The 16,740-nt window shown below is 44.0% G+C and overlaps 1 protein-coding gene across 2 annotated transcripts in view; it reads right to left on the bottom strand.

The window, feature by feature from the left end:
* XKR6 (XK related 6) overlaps window positions 1–2,376 on the bottom strand; it is a 269,903-nt gene extending 267,527 nt beyond the window's left edge. The window contains exon 1 of one of the 2 annotated variants that reach the window (XR_004350529.1): window positions 1,157–1,243. Coding sequence is in view for 1 of the 2 variants with exons in the window: in XM_032636377.1 (XP_032492268.1) it covers window positions 1,157–1,890 (734 nt within the window). In the remaining variant the exon portion in view is untranslated. Of the gene's footprint in view, window positions 1–1,156 lie in introns of both variants that reach the window. The other variant, XM_032636377.1, reaches the window with a different exon arrangement.
* Between the last annotated feature and the right edge of the window lie 14,364 nt (window positions 2,377–16,740).

Here is a 16,740-nt window from a genome sequence, read left to right on the forward strand (position 1 = left end):
CTAATATCTCCTACTAGGAATAGGTACCTGAGCAGTGTAGGCAAAATGTCTTCTCACAGAAGCAACGTACCTGAGGAGCTCAGTATAATTTCTCTTCAGTAAGATTTTTTTTCTTGCAAACGCTCTCACCCACAACTGTTTGCAGAATACACTCAAGCTGATTTAAGTTGGAGGGCACAGATTTACCAACGTTTTAATGGAATCATTTCCTTAGTTTAGCAAGTTAAGCTATTTTTAAAAAAAAAATCTGCAAGTGGTTTTTGAGGGATTCACCTGGCACATGGGAAATTTACAAGGAGGGAAAGAGCCCCAGGGCTAAGCTTGGGGCTTGTGTAAACGTAAATCACCTGCGCACTGGCCTGGCTACCAAAAACAACGTTCCACCAGAAGAGATGTCCAGGTGGCTAAGTGATTTTCGGAGGTTGAGAGTTAAAAACAAACGCTTACACCTATCACATATTATACAATTTTACCTGTCACTAAGAAAAGGGCACGTCTAATCCAGCAAAAAAGTCATTTTTCCTTCAAGGAGAGCAGCGCTTTGGAGTCCTTTGCAGGGGATGGGGGTCGCAGGAAGGGGGGAGGGGGCGTGGAATAACGGAGCACTGAAAGGAGAGGCAGCCAGGGGGGTTGCACAGAGCCCCACACCGGCCACTGCGGAGAGAAGACGGGGAAAGAGGGGAAGGTGTCTCACCGGGGCACCAAACCGAGTGCAAACCGGCTGGAAGAAGGAAGGTTCCCCCAGGAGGCGAGCTAGGGTGCAGATAAAAAGCGCTAGCGCCTGGTTACCTTGGGATACAGGGGCAAGGGACCACGGGAATATAGAGATCTACAGAGACAGAGAAAAGGCAGGATGAGGCAGGGTCTCCGCTAAGTGCGAACCAGGGATGAAGACATACAGCGGGACTTGGGCCTCCCCGGGCCAAAAGGCGTGGCCAGGGATCCAGACCGCACGATGGTCTTTTTGAGACGCCAGGAGAAGTGCGTGGCAAAGCCCTCCTTCAAGACCCCGTGCCAGGCCTGTCCGAGGGGCCCACCTGCGGGGCCCCTCGAGGGCGGAGCGCACTCCGGAGGGCTCCGGCCTCGCCCGCGGGGCCCTCTGCAGGGCCAGCTGGCCAGGCCCCCGCCCCCGCCCCCACCCCCGCAGTGTTCTTACCTCCACACCTGCCCCATCTGCAGCAGGTGGATGACCGACAGCCAGATCCACACGGAGAGGCGGCAGAGGCGCTGCGCCCCCGGCGTGGCCGGGACCCCCGCGCCATGGCCGTAGACGGCCCCCATCATGGGGGGGCCCCGGCTGCTGAGCCCCTCCACGGCGCCCAGCCCGCCGCCCGTGTAGTCCTGCACGAACCAGCGGAAGCTCAGGCTCTGCACCAACAGGGACGGCACCAGCACGAAGGAGAGGGTCAGCCCGAAGTAGACGTAGTCCCCCTTGCGGTAGTAGTCGAGGGCAAGCCACAGGTCGGTGCCCACGTCCCCGAAGAAGACTAGCAGCGCCAGCACGATCCACAGGCAGTCGAGCCACGGCCGCTCCACCTGCGGCGGTTGCGGCCGCTCGGCCGAGGGCGTCGGGGGGTGGCGGCCGGCGGCCGCGGGCGGCTGCAGCGGCTGGTCCCCCCCGTCGGCGGCGGCGGCGCTGCGGCGCGGCTTCTTGCCCAGGAGGGAGCGCAGGCAGGCGGAGCGGCAGCCCCAGTAGCACGAGGAAGTGTTGCAGCAGTGGCAGATGTGCAGCGAGCTGCTCTCGCCGGGCTCGCTGCCGTCGCCGCCGCCGCCGCAGCCGCCTCCCCCGGGCTCCCCGTCCTCCTCGCCGCCGCTGCCCACCGCCTCGTCCAGGTTGTGCAGCTGGGCGAAGCCCACCCCCACGCCACCGCCATCGGATTTCGCCGCCATCTTGACTCTCTTCCCAGCTCCGGAGGTTGGGGGGGGAGGGACGGGGGGGGGGGAGAAGGCAGGGAAAGGGGGGGGAAACGAATGGAGAGGAAGGGGGGCGGGGAGGAAGCGGGGGAGCAGACGAACGAGGGGGGAGTGGGCCAGGGAACCCCCTCCGCTTCCGGGTAGTTGGCGTCACTTCCGGGCGAGCCCCCCAATCGCACGGCGCCCGCAGCTCCCCAGCCCTACCCTCCCGGCCAAGATGGCCGCCCTCCTGTGCCTCAGCTGCTGGGCGGGGGACCGGGGGGTTCACCCCGCCAGGGCTCCCCTTCCCCTCTTCCGTTGACCCCTAAACCCATCAGGTTGACCCCTCGGCGTTTCTGAATCCCGCTGGGCCGAGTGAGGCGGTCCAAAGTGATCCCTGGAGGGGGCAGTGCCAGACGTTTTGGGGTCCCCTTCCTCAGCGTCGCAGCTCACAGCTTTCCTCCTGGAGAAACGCCCCCTAACACCCTCCCGGCTGCTGGCGGAGGGGCGGGACCTGTGAGGGAAGGGGCGGAGCTAGTGCAAAGCAGGTGATTACGTGTCACTTCCGGGAGATAGGATGACCTCATTGTGTAGTTAGACGCCCCCCCCCATCAAAATGGCTGTCTCTCACCTCTTTGGCTGTTTCTTTTCCTTTTTTGATTTTTTCTTTTAAATTTGTCTCCTTTTCTTATTTTGAGGGTCTTTAGAGATTGTATAAGTCAGTTTAGATTCCCATACACACTGATTCTCACTTCTATTTAGACAACTCCCTGCTCTTTTACCTCTGTTGACCCCCTGATTTTCTTGTCACTGATAGCTTTACCATCTTTTGCAATAAAGTTTTCACCATTCCCTTGAGAAAAGTGCAGGCAAAAATCCAGTGATAACCAGCCTGATTGGGTCTTGAAAATTACAGCGAAGACTGAATTGGCATATTGTGACCTTGAGTGTATTTTCTTCACGATTAAAATGTATTTCTACCAACTTTTTTTTTAAGTATGCAGTTTTTCAATTCTGTGACCTTAACTTGGAAAATTCAGAACTAGCCAGGGTTTAAGCTGTGTCAGTTACTTCTTCAAGCTTTTGGATGTGTGAAAATTGCCTTTTAGAATTTTTTTGGTGCTAAGGATCTGTCAGTAAACATGGCTTTAAATAAGTGAAAATGTTATCAATGTGCTATATCATTAAAATAGGTGCAGGGTACACTACTTAACTAACAGTTTACAAAAGTGAAGCAGCACTGAATGAATTTGAATTACAATGATCTTCTAGTGAAAGTATACTTGAAGCCAGATAGAGAAAGCTACATGGTCACAATTGTTACTGATCAGGTGAATGGAACATTTTGGAGTTAAAAGAAAAAATTTTCTAACCCTGAATTTTCTCATTGACCTCTCTGGATTTTTGTGCTCATTTTTCTGATTCTGTCTACTTCTTCCTTCAGTAAAACCTTCTAATCATGCCAATAATTTTCCTTCAAATAGGACAAATTAGGTAATATTTGTATGGCATTGAGGTTTCGGGGAAGAAAGATGCCTTTGAAATTTTCAGTATCATTATTTTGAGATATATAATATTTAACACTATAGCTCCTAGTTAAATTTTGGGGGTGGCAGGGCAAGGTGAGGATTCCACATTTTGGTACACAACGTTTCATGGGTATTTATGCCAAGCTAAAACCTGTAAAGACGTTTACAGAAAGTACTCAAAGAGAGTTTTTACCTTTGCCATTTGAGAGGGGAGGGGGGGAAGAAATAATCCAAAATCTACTTTTGGAAACATGTCACATAAGGGTATCCTTTTACTTCACACTATAATTTAAGCCTCCTTGTTCCTATGGGCGTAAAACTTATAGCCAGCAGGTAAGGATTACTCTGCATTTAGATGAGATACTACTTCTTTCTTTACTGAATTTGAGTTAATAACACCTTTAAAAGATGGCATAGGTGTAGAGTAGGACTGCCCAGGTTTGGATCCCAGTTCCACTAAAACATGAATAAAGTGAACAAGATAGTTAACCTCTTTAAATCCCAGTTTCCTCCATTATATAAATGGGAATATAACAGTGGCTTCTTTGAAAAGTTGTTCGGCAGGGCTTCCCTGGTGGTACAGTGGTTAAGAATCTGCCTGCCAATGCAGGGGACACGGGTTCGAGCCCTGGTCCGGGAAGATCCCACATGCCACAGAGCAACTAAGCTTGTGCACCATGACTACTGAGCCTGCACTCTGGAGCCTGTGAGCCACAACTCCTGAGCCCACATGCCACAACTCCTGAAGCCCGTGTGCCTAGAGCCCATGCTCCGCAACAAGAGAAGCCACCATAGTAAGAAGCCTGCCACCACAACAGAAAGTAGCCCCTGCTCACCGCAACTAGAGAAATCCCGCTAGCAGCAACGAAGACCCAATGCAGCCAAAAATAAATAAATAAAACAAATAAATTTATTTTTTTAAAAAGTTGTTGGACAGATTAAAGATCATAGTCTATTCAAAGCTCTCAACACAATGCCTGATAGGTAGTAAGCACTGGATTAATAATAACTATTATTACTATGCTATTATTGTTATTGCTATGTTCACATATGCCAACATATAGTTACTTAAATTCTATTATCCAGTAGATTTGGTATCTAATAAATGAAAGCATCTTCAAATAATTCTAGGAAATAGATGCAATTAATTTTTTAAAATACATTTTCTCTATTTGAGCCTGTGAGCCTGTGAAATGAGATAAAAAAGCCAGCAGCAATGACATATTTATGATTTTCTGTTTCTCTGTGCCCTGAAGGAACGTAATCTACTAGTGAAATTAGCTAAGTAAACTACAGTCACTATATAACACGGACAAATGAGGCTAAGTCAAAAGGGTTTATCACAATTGAAGTTTAAAGTACATATATAAGATTCACAGACTGTCAAGTGATTTCAACTTTACATTTGCTGTTTCAGAAATTTTACCATTCTGCCTTCTATGGAAGGGATACTTTGTAGAACCCAGGAGTTTCTAAAATTGAAATCAATGATAATAAACCTCTCATGAAGACTCATTGAAAGGTTAACATAAATTTGGACTGTGCTATGAATGGTCCTTTTTTTTTTTAACCTAGAATTTTGGGGCAATTAGATGTCCAAGCCAGTGCAGCATTTAGCACAGTCCTGAACACATAGTGAGCACTCTATAAATATTGGTTAAATGAGTGAATTAATTAATTTTTCATGTAACTGAAATTTACCCTTTGAAGTGACTTTCATTGCATTACTTCACATTTTATGATGTAAATCTTCATAAAACTCAATTGATATATTACAGAGATATCTCAATTCTTTAGTAAACTGGGGGTGGGGAAGGGAATAAAAGAAATGCATTGCCCACTGGTCTGCTTTCTTACCAGCACACCACTTAACCCTTTCTTGATGATTTGCCCTTAAGGTAGCCTTATGTTAAGAGACTCTGACTGTCTATGGACCTGCTAAAGAGGCACCCAGGCCTACTGGTCACTTTTGTTGTTATTGTTGTTTCGAAATAACAATTTTTTTAAGCTCTGCTTTTCATCATTCAGTCAGTTAACAACTTTGGCCCCTGTTATTTCCACTCGGATACAGGCTGGGAAGCCGAACTACAAAAGATGTTAGAATAACATGTAAAATAATAGTAAATAGATTTTTAGAGCCTCTTCTATGAGTAAAGTGAGACAGAGTTAATATATGGAAATTGTGGCATATATTTTGGCTGTTTAGAGAGAACTTTGGGGGGTTTTGTCCCAATTCTCTGTTAGTTTCAGAAAGGTAAAGAGGGAAAGTTAGTGTCGAATACTGTTGTGTGTTAGTCACTATCCCAAACATTATTCCATTTAATCTTACAACAGTCCAAAAAGGCATGAATATTAGTGTCCCCATTCTAATGGTCTAGAAAACAGGCTTGAATCAGCCTCATGACACCCAGAGTCTCACCCTTAGGAGGTAGGGTAGGCATGGATTAGACTCTAAAGCCTAAACCACTTACTCTACCCTTGCCCTGGGCCAGACAGCTATTGGCCCCTCGAAATGAAGTCAGTGTCACTGGTTTAGTCACTGGAGGGACCCTATTATGTAAGATGCTGATACACATCTGAGAGACAGGACACTTGAATTCCAACACGAGGATTTGCCCCAGCAAAAGCATTGCAAAGGGACTTCCTACATTCTTCACAAGATTTTCCTAATTTGAGCCTAGGTAAAGCCTCACAACCAGTAGGTGGATGTCATCCTTATCAAATCTATTCCTCGTATCCAATTTTCTTCTATAGAAATAGGACTTCTTTGAGCACTGCAGAGTAAGCACAGAGAACCCATTATCCTCAGAAGCTCCATTTCTATATTTGATGTTAAGAACTGAAATTTTAACAAGCCCTCTCACACACTCCTGCTGGTGTTACAAAATGGTACAACCTCTATGGAAGGGAATTAGGTACTATCTATCAAAATTGCAAATGCAATCACCCTCTGAGACAGCAGTCCCTCTTATGGGAATTTATCCTACAGATAAACATGCACATGCCAGAAATTACATGTGGCCAAGATTATTCATTTAGCATTGTTTATAATAGCAAGAAAAAAGATGGGCGAGAAAAAAAATGAAGTGTCAATCCAAAAGGAGACTAGTTAAATTAGTTAGACTGTGGCATATCTACACTACAGAATACATGCAGTGACATTGTAAATTTACACTTTTCTTTTTTGGTGACATAGAAAGAGTTGCAGTATACTTTGTCCTCCAAAAAGAGTAAGGTGCAAAACAATGCAGCTTGCTATGTTTTCTGTAAGGAAGGGGAGGGGATAAGTTTATCTATTCTTATTTGCTTGTATTTTTCCAAAAAATTACAGTGATACCTATAGGATGGTGGTAGTGGCAGGAAGAAATGGGAGGGATGGGAGAAAGGCAATAAATGTTTGAGGGAGGGTTTTATTTTTGAAGGGTGCAGAGTGTGCGCACACATGCAGGGTTGCAGAGACAGGTAGGAATGAAGGGGTAGGCACATCTGTATTTTTGGACAGCAGGTCCACTGAGGAGTATTTTGTAAATGTTTCTGTCTCTTAAGAACTCTGCCATCTGTGGATTGACTTAAACCCTTCTTGAATTTTCTTATATTTCTATAAGGATTAGAGGGTGGAGGAGAAGAGCTGGAAGAGTTAAAGAAGGCATTGCGGGGGAAGGGAGAATTAACCCCAAAAGTTGGAGCAATGGGCAAGGAGGATCTAGATACAGGTTGGTGTGAGGCAGGGATTCCACGGGCTCTAGTCAGGGCATCAGGCAGTCCAGAGACAAGGATTTGCATCGACAAGCGATCAGGCTGGAGAGCAAGGATGAGAGAGAGGGATGGGGAGACTAGAAAGTCGGGTTGATACAGGAGGCAGGGGGCGCTGTTGCTCTCAGTGCAGCAGAATGAAGTGCAAAACTGAGTGATCAAGTGCCCAAGCACTTTGGGCCAACAGGGAGGAGAAAGAGGAAATCAGTGATGGATGGAGGCACAGAGAAAAGCTTTAAGGGGGAGTGGGGACTCTGCTACATTTGGGTTCCATCAGATCTCAACCTTCATCCTTCCAGACTTTGGGGTTTCAGTCTTTTCAGTCATCCTTATACAGAATCCCCTCTATCCCGCTGACAGATTCCATCTAGTGAGTGTACATTGGGTGCCTACAATCTACTCAAGACTGTTTTAAGCACCCTGGAGAGCAAATAATGATATAAACATCCATGACCTCAAGCCAATTACAATCTTCTGTGTGAGTTTGGCGTGAGGGTTGTGTGTGTGTCATATATTTTCAAGTGATAATTAAATTATGCCTTTCTCTGGCTCTTCCTTTCTTTTAATTTATTATTTTATTTTATTTTTGGCTGCGTTGGGTCTTCATTGCTGCGTGTGGGCTTTCTCTAGTTGTGGTGAGTGGGGGCTGCTCTTCGTTGCGGTGCGCGGGCTTCTCATTGCAGTGACTTCTCTTGTTGTGGAGCACGGGCACTAGGCACACGGACTCAGTACTTGTGGCACACGGGCTTAGTAGCTCCGCAGCATGTGGGGTCTTCCTGGACCAGGGCTCGAACCCGTGTCCCCTGCATTGGCAGGCGGATTCTTAACCACTGCACCACCAGGGAAGCCCCTCATTTTTTTTTTAAATAAAAGTTTTTGGGTTTTTTGTTTTGTTTTGTTTTGTTTTTTTAGTCAAAAAGGTGAGCTTTGTATTTAAATCCCAGCTCTGTCATTAGCTATAGGATTCTGGGCAAGGTAGTTTCTTATTGAAGCCTCAGTTCCTCAGACGTAAAAACAGGCAGAATAAAATACACCTCATAGGATGGTTTGTGACGGTTTATTGAAATAGTGTAAAATGTACCTGCCCCTGAGTTAGTGTTGATGCTGGCCCATCGCTGCTTCATGTTGCTAGATTTTAATGTTGCTAGATCATCGCCGTTCCCAAGCTCCTAGTTCATTGATTTTTTACCATATTTCCTCTGGTTTTCCAGCACTGTTAGATTAAGCAATCGTGCAGTTTTCTTGTGGACTTTGCCTTTCATACCAGAAACTGGATGATGGAACCGTCAGTCACACAGCCCGAAATCTGAATTCCCACTCTTACTGTGTCACCTGGGCAAGTTACCTCCGCTCTCAGGTTTACTTTCCTGATGGATAAAACAGTGAGCACACTGATTCCCCCACAAGCTTATTGTGATATCAACGCCTGGGATACAGTAGGTGGCAGTGAATATTAGTCCTCCCTCCCTAGACACTCCCTGTATTTGGTTCCTGAGGCTGCTGTAAGAAATTTTCACAAACTTGGTGGCTTAAACCAGCACAGATTTGTTGCCTCACAGTTCTGGAGGTCATAAGTCTGGAGGCCAGGGTTGGGGAGGGACTTCCCTGGTGGTCCAGTGGTAAAGAATCCACCTTGCAATGCAGGGCACGTGGGTCCGATCCCTGGTCAGGGAACTGAGATCCCACATGCCACGGGGCAACTAAGCCCGTGCACCACAAACTACAGAGCCCACGCACCACAACTACAGAGCCCATGCGCCCTGGAGCCTGTGTGCCACAACTAGAGAGAAGCCCGCGCGCGGCAAGGAAATATCTCACATGGCTCAACAAAGATCCCACGTGCCGCAACTAAGACCCGAGGCAGCCAAAAAAAATTAAATAAATAATAAATAAATCGTTAAAAAAAAAAAAAAAGTCCAGAGGGGGTCTCAGCAAGTGTCAAGGTGTCAGCAGGGCTGTGGGCCTTCTGGAGGTCCTAGGGGAGAGGCCATGTCCTTGCTTCTTCTAGATCTAGAGGCTGCCTGCGTTCCTCAGCTCATATCCCTCCTCCATCTTCAAAGCCAGCAATTACTTCACGTCTGCGTCTGTCATTAAATCTTCTTTTCTAACTCTGACTCTCCTTCCTCCCTCTTCTCACTGAGATAATCCAGGATAACCTCCCTATCTGAAAAAAATACTTATTTTAATTACATCTGCAATTTCTCTTGCATGTAAGGCAACATGTTCACAGATTCCAGGGATAAGGATGTGGCCATATCTGGAGGACTGTTACTCTGCCTGCCACTCCCTTTAACTTTTTCCTGATGTGCAAACCTGAGTTCATCATTCCTGGCTCTCAAATTGACACTGTCCTCCAATTTTCATACTGCCGTGATACCAGCCTCACTTGGTCATCCAGACCCCTAGCTGATGACTCACTCACAAACTCCAAGACCGTTGAGCCAGATGCATTTAAAGAGCATTTTGTGAACAACCTTCATGTTACAGATGAGGAAGAGGAAGCTGGCCGTAGAAGACATTTATTTAAGGTCACACTAGATCACATTAACTGAAGGATTAGGACTTATATTTCCTGATATTCAGGCCACAACTTACTGCTACATAATGTGAATTATACCTTATAAAGTTGTATATTTTCAGTTTTTGATATCTCTTCTTTCATTTCTCTTTCTTAATGACAGGAATACTGGTCTTAGAGATTAAAAAGGCACAAAATAGGTTTGAGTTCCAGGAACACTATTGGCCAGTTCTGTGACTTTGGACAAATCCAGATTGAATCTCAGTTCTATATAGGATAAGAATATTAATATCTGTCCTACCCTCCTCTGAGGCTTGTTGTGAGAAGTTCTCTCATAGGCTTATTGGATGCTTTCTAAATCATAAAGAGATGTAAAAAGTATAAGGAATGACTTTTATCCAAGTTGAGGCTTCCTACCTAATCTCCATGACTTTATTCTCTTGTTTTCCCACCCAGCCTGCTTACCATCACCAGGCTAACAAACATAAAATTCTATCATGCTATTGTGAAAACATGTGATAGCTCACTATTTACTACAGTACAAAATTCAGTCTGCACCCCTTAGTTTTCAGATCTTCCATAATCTTGTTCCCAACCTACATAGTCAAAATTAATCTTCACTGTTGAACAGAACACACCCTTATCAGGAAAATTTTCTCATTGTCCACACATATCTGGCTTATTCCTGCACTAGAGCTTCTGATCGCGTTGTTTTTTCCATTCACAAAGTCTATTTACCTCCCCTTTGTCTATCATTCAATTCAAAAATTCAAATCAATAAACTTAATGAAGGCCTACAAGAAGAAGGTATCATGCTAGCAATGGCTCAAAATCACTCTCATCTTTCAACACCTGTTTCAAATCCCACCTCCTTCAGCAAAAAATGTCCTTGAGGGCTTCCCTGGTGGCGCAGTGGTTTGAGAGTCCACCTGCCGATGCAGGGGACACGGGTTCGTGCCCCAGTCCGGGAAGATCCCACATGCCGCGGAGCGGCTGGGCCCGTGAGCCATGGCTGCTGAGTCGGTGCGTCCGGAACCTTTGCTCCGCAACGGGAGAGGCCACAACAGTGAGAGGCCCGCGTACCAAAAAAAAAAAAAAAAAAAAGTCCTTGATTATTCCAACACAGAATGATACCTCCTTCCTCTGAAATCCTGTAGCATTTAGGATTTCAATCACAAATTTTCATTTATTTATATGTACTCTTACATGGCCTAAGTTCGTGTAATTATTTTAAAAAGAGAGCCATAAGGAACCATCATTTCATCCAATCTCTCATTTTACATAAGAATAGTCTGAGACTCATTTATTCAAGCAATATGTATTGAGTACTTACTAAGTATTAAGCACTTTGCCCAAGGAATCTAGTAGAACAAAGCAAAATCTCTCGAACTCCCAGAGAAGGGGATGGACGTATGCCAAGTTGAGGACATAACAGATGCAGAGGCAGCACCATGAAGGAGCTCTGGTGCTCTTGAAACTGTTCAGTGTGCCTACAGCATCAGATGCAGGTAGAAGTGTGAAAGAAGAGGAAGATGGTAAGGGTAGACTGGGGTCATTTTTGAAGATACATAAAAGTCAGGTTTAAGAGTTTAAAGTTGATTGTATAGGGCAGTGGAAAGTCATCAGAGGCTTTGATTCAGAGAAATGACAAAATTAAGTTTTTGTTTTAGACCAACAGCTTTGATGAAAGTGTAGAAGTTAGAGCAAAAGCTGACAACATGCAGGTATCCTAAGCTGACGAATTAATTGGCATCTCTATAAACCAGTATTTTTTGGCTCAACCTTTATTAGTGCAGACAGGAAGAAACTAATATTCTTTTTGATAAAAATAATATTCATAAACAGATTAAATTTTCCTAGCCGAAACAGAATCAATTGTCCTTTAAAGAATTGGCAAAATTAGGGCTTCCCTGGTGGTGCAGTGGTTGAGGGTCCGCCTGCCGATGCAGGGGATGAGGGTTCATGCCCCGGTCCGGGGGAGGATCCCACGTGGGTCCGTGGGCCATGGCCACTGGGCCTGCGCGTCCAGAGCCTGTGCTTCGCGGCGGTGAGGGGCCCACGTACCGCAAAAAAAAAAAAAAAAAAAAAAAAAAAATTGGCAAAAATTTCCTTCTGTATATAGTTCTCTTGCATTTATCAGTTCTATTTTATGACTTTCTAAACTAAAGAACTTTTGGGAGAGCACATTAAAGGATTTACATTTTAGATACTAAAATAAGTCACTCCTTCCAAACAGTCAGCACTATGCAATGCGTTCTTTGGTTTTAAAATTTCCATGGAAAGCCAACTTTCAGTTAATCATAATCACACATAATCTTTGGGAAGAGACTTTAAAATATATATATATATGGCTGACTAGGATTTTTTTTTCCTACTCCAAATCACTGTCTACTTAGGCATATGTAGTGGACAGACCCTAAAAGATGACCTTCAAGGATTTGTCTCCTGGTGTTCACACTTTTGTGCAATTCCATCCCTTTGAATGTGGAAAGAACTGTGGCTTGCTTCTAACCCATGGAATGTGGTAGAGGTGACATGATGTCACTCTTCTGGATTACATTACATTATATATGACTCCATCTCAGCAGGCTGAAGCTGGAGACTCCCCTGGTGGGCTGGATGTGGCAAGGTGACTTCTAGGATGGGAGAGCAGCCTCATACTAACAGACAGCTAGAAGCTAGGGCCCTCAGTGATAAAACCACAAGGAAACAAATTCTGCCAGCAACCTGAGCTAGGCAGCAGATCCTTCCCCGTTTGAGCCTCCGGATGACAATGCAGCCCAGCCAACGCCTTGATCACAGACACGTGAGAGCTAAGCAGAGGAGCCAGCCAAGCTCTGCCTGACCTCCTGCCCCGAGAAACTGTGGGAGAGTAACTGTGTGTTGTTTTAAACTGCTCGGTTTGTAGTAATTTGTTATAGAACAATAGAAAACTAATATAGCAGGTAGATAGAATCAATTCACACTTCGCTGGTTATTTAGAGTTGTATAAAAATTCAGTTAATTGGCACCATATTTCTAATTGGTTCAAATATGTTTGTGTCTCTAATAGACTGAATCTCCCCATCCACAACTGCCCTATTGGCTTGCCCCATCATCCAGCTGCAGTTTCAACCCTGGGTGAAGACAGAGACAGAGAGAGAAGTAAAGGGGCTGGTGTCATGGTCTAGATGAATGTCTCCAGGCTGGGCCTCAGCAATGGAATCTGGAAGGAGAAGAGGAGACAGATGCAAGGAACAACTCAGACTCTTATTTCATATATATATATGAATATATAAATATACATATATACATATATAAAAATATATATAATATATATTATATATATAATATATATGTTTGTGCGTATATATATATATTATATACATATGTATATACATTTTTTTTTTTGGCTGCGCCCACAGCATGTGGAATATTAGTTCCCTGACCAGGGATTGAACCCATGCCTCCTGCATTGGACGAATGGAGTCTTAACCACTGGACTGCCAGGCAAGTCCTTATTTTATATTTTGACAAAAGCATTACACTGTGCATCCAGAGTATCGTACACTTGTAACTGATGCTCATAGTAATGGTCCCAAGGCAGGATTGGTAGGCGCCAAAGAAACACTAAGTAAAATACAAAGGCTTTAACTGTATTTTTAACATTCTAGTTCTTAAGAGGTGGGTTCATAGCTATTCATTTATTATTATGCTTTATAATTTACATATATATGTCGTAGGTTTTTTGTATATATCAGTGAATGTCAAAAAATATAAATAAACATTAAGATCAGCCTAATGTACTTCTTAATTGTTAACCTATTTCTCTTACCTACCGTAAAAGGATTGTGCCATTTGAAAGAGTAGAATGTCAGTTAAACACAAATGCTGCTAACCAGAATATCACACAACCTGAGGACATAATTCATTGAGATGGTTTTTGTTTCCCATCTTTTGTAGCATAGGTGTAATGAGAAAAAGGAAAGAGTACAGAGCAAAACAAAACAGGATGAGAAGACAGAAAAGGAAAAACCAACTGAGAAATTCCTTTTTATGTTGCTAAAAAAAGGAAAGGGGAAAATCTGGGATGAAGGAAGGCCAAGCTAAGTGGGAGGAGCTGACAGAAGAGAGAAAGCGCAGTATTATACATAACAGAGACAGAAATAATTTACACACTGCATGCAAATCAGGTGCTGTGAGGCTGAGCCAGGCACAGAGTGGGCTTTCAGGCCCACTCACAAGCTCTTTTAGACACGCAACTTCAGACGCCGCAGCCAGAGAGGAACAGACGCAGCAATTGTCAGCAGCATTTTCTGCTATGTATGGCATAGAGCAGCTTCTTCATTGCAACATATTCAACCAACCTTCATGGGGCAAAGTACTATGCTTAATGCAGTGCAGGATACAAGACTGAGTAAGACACAGCCCTATCCTCCAGGGACCTTCGGCTTAGGGAGGAGGCGTGCTCACATACGTGAATCTAAAAGCCTTTAAGCACCCTCCATTCTGACCCAGTCCCCACCCTTCCCTGAAGTCTTACCGTGACAACTCACACATTTACTCACCTGCTTGGTCCTTGGAGGTATTTGAGTTCACGTCCCTCTTATGTAAGTGAATACGTTTGATTCTTGAGTTTTTATTCTTCTTCTGTCACCTCCTTGCATCCTAATGGCTAACATGGTGAGATTCCTGACTAGATCAAAGTCCTTTTCAAACCAACGGTTGCCACCTCCAGTTTCTGTGCTTTCTCTTTGCTACCACTGTGTTCGCTTTTGTTCCCAGAACTATGCACTAGACTGAGGGTTTTAATGATTTTTCAAGAATAATCCCTAAATCCTTTTCTTGATCTCTGTGTTAGAGGATTATTTTCTGCCTAGGCACATCACTGGACTGGCCTCCTTGCTCCCCAATTAATTATTAGTTTGTCTATATTAAATTACACTTGCCGTCTGCTGATAAAATCACAAAAGTCCCCGAGCCTTTTCCATTGTTCTCACTATTTATTGGTGGTTTATTCTGCCTTCCATCAGCTGAATCAGCTGCAAACTGGGGGATCTGGTTTCCAATTCCTTCTCCCAAGTCTTGTCTCTATAGTGGAATTTCTTTGTGAAGATTTCCTATGGAGAATATATATATATATATATATATTATATATATATACATGTATATATATATGTGTGTGTGTATATATATATATACATGTATATATGTGTATATATATATACAGTTTGGAACAATTCACACAAATTTTCCTAAAACCTAGCTTACTGGAAAAAAAGAAAGTGAGAAATGTACTAGATGATTTCGAACAACTTCACAATGGGTCATAAAATAATGAGTTCTAAGAGAGACACATTAAAAAGAATGAATAATAGGGCTTCCCTGGTGGCGCAGTGGTTGAGAGTCCGCCTGCCAATGCAGGGGACACAGGTTCGTGCCCCAGTCCGGGAAGATCCCACGTGCCGCGGAGCGGCTGGCCCCGTGAGCCATGGCCACTGAGCCTGCGCGTCCGGAGCCTGTGCTCCGCAACGGGAGAGGCCACAACAGTGAGAGGCCCGCGTACCGCAAAAAGAAAAAAAAAAAAAAAAAAAGAATGAATAATAAATAGTAGAAATAAAATCAGATCCCTCAAATATAATGCAGCAAAATCAACATGAAACAAAATAGTGTAATAAGTTTGAATCATAAAGCTCAAGTTTTGGTGTGGAAGAAATAAGGTTTTATTCTCCATTAAACAATTGAGTTTCTATTCCAAGCCCTAATCCTATAAGATTGGCAGCTTTTATGCCTGGATCATCCTGGAGTGGTCCTCCCAGGGATGTGATAAGGTTCTGAGATCACATGTAGAGTCAATGTGTGTTAGTTTGCTCAGGCTATCATAACAAAGTGCCACAGACTGTGTGGCTTAAACAACAAAAATTTATGTCTCACAGTTCTGGAGGCTAGAAGTCCAAGACTAAAGTGTCAAGAGGGTTGGCTTCTCCTGAGGACCTCTCTCCTGGGCTTGTAGATGGTTGTTTCCCTGCTATGTCTTCACAAGTCTTCCCTCTGTGCATGTCTGTGTCCTGATCTCCTCTTCGTATAGGAACACCAGTAGGACTGGATTAAGGCTCACCACTATGACCTTGTTTTACCTTAATTACCTCTTTAATACCTTCTCTCCAAATACAGTCGTACTCTGAGGTACTGGGGGTTAAGTTTACATATAAACGTGGGTGTGGGACACAACTTAGCCCATAACAGCCTAGAACGGGGTAACTCTTTCTGACCATCAGCCAGTCTTCCATGCAGAGGTAAGAGCCTTATCTCGGGCCAAGAAGGGCTGGGTACATTCAGGCCAACTGCTTTCAAGCCATGTTGGGGTATCAGGATGGGTCCCTAAGGCTACGATCCCTTCGTGCCCATGGTCCCATGTCCCAAGCACATCTTGCCTGCCCCCCCACCAGGGTAATGACAGAGAGGACTCTGCTATTCCAGCACTCCAGTCCTCGATTCTGTCATCCAAATGGGAATTTTTTCTTTTTGGTTTTGGGAAGGCCCTCTCTACCTCAGACTCTATCATCCTTAATGAATTAGACTTTTTGAAACACAAGCCTGGAGATTTGATAGACTCTTTCTACTTCCTGCCTGCCTCTGCCTTTCCCTAAGGTGACGAAGGATGTGCTTGAATTGAAAGATACAAAAAATGTAGAAAAAATTAAGATTTCAAACTACTAGTTACATATAATTAATAGACGTGTCCGTGAGCGTTTGTACTTTTTCTAATTCCAGTGTTCTAAGAGTTCCATTTAGTATTTTCTAACTGTATGATTTTTTTCAATCAAGAATGACAGGGTCTTATAGAAATGGAATATATTATTAATAAATATCATGACAACAAGTACTTGTTGAGGACCTATATTAAACTTTACACTGAGGACACATGAAATATTTCTGGACCTTGGGGTATAAAGCACAAAGATGCAACAAAACCCAACACAATCATTATTGCCTCTGAATGTTCCTCTTTTAAAACATACTTTTTTTCTGATTTAAAAAAAGGGATACACGTCCTTGGTTAAAAAC

The sequence above is a fragment of the Phocoena sinus genome, chromosome 6 (assembly GCF_008692025.1).
Source record: "Phocoena sinus isolate mPhoSin1 chromosome 6, mPhoSin1.pri, whole genome shotgun sequence".
Lineage (NCBI taxonomy): Eukaryota > Metazoa > Chordata > Mammalia > Artiodactyla > Phocoenidae > Phocoena > Phocoena sinus.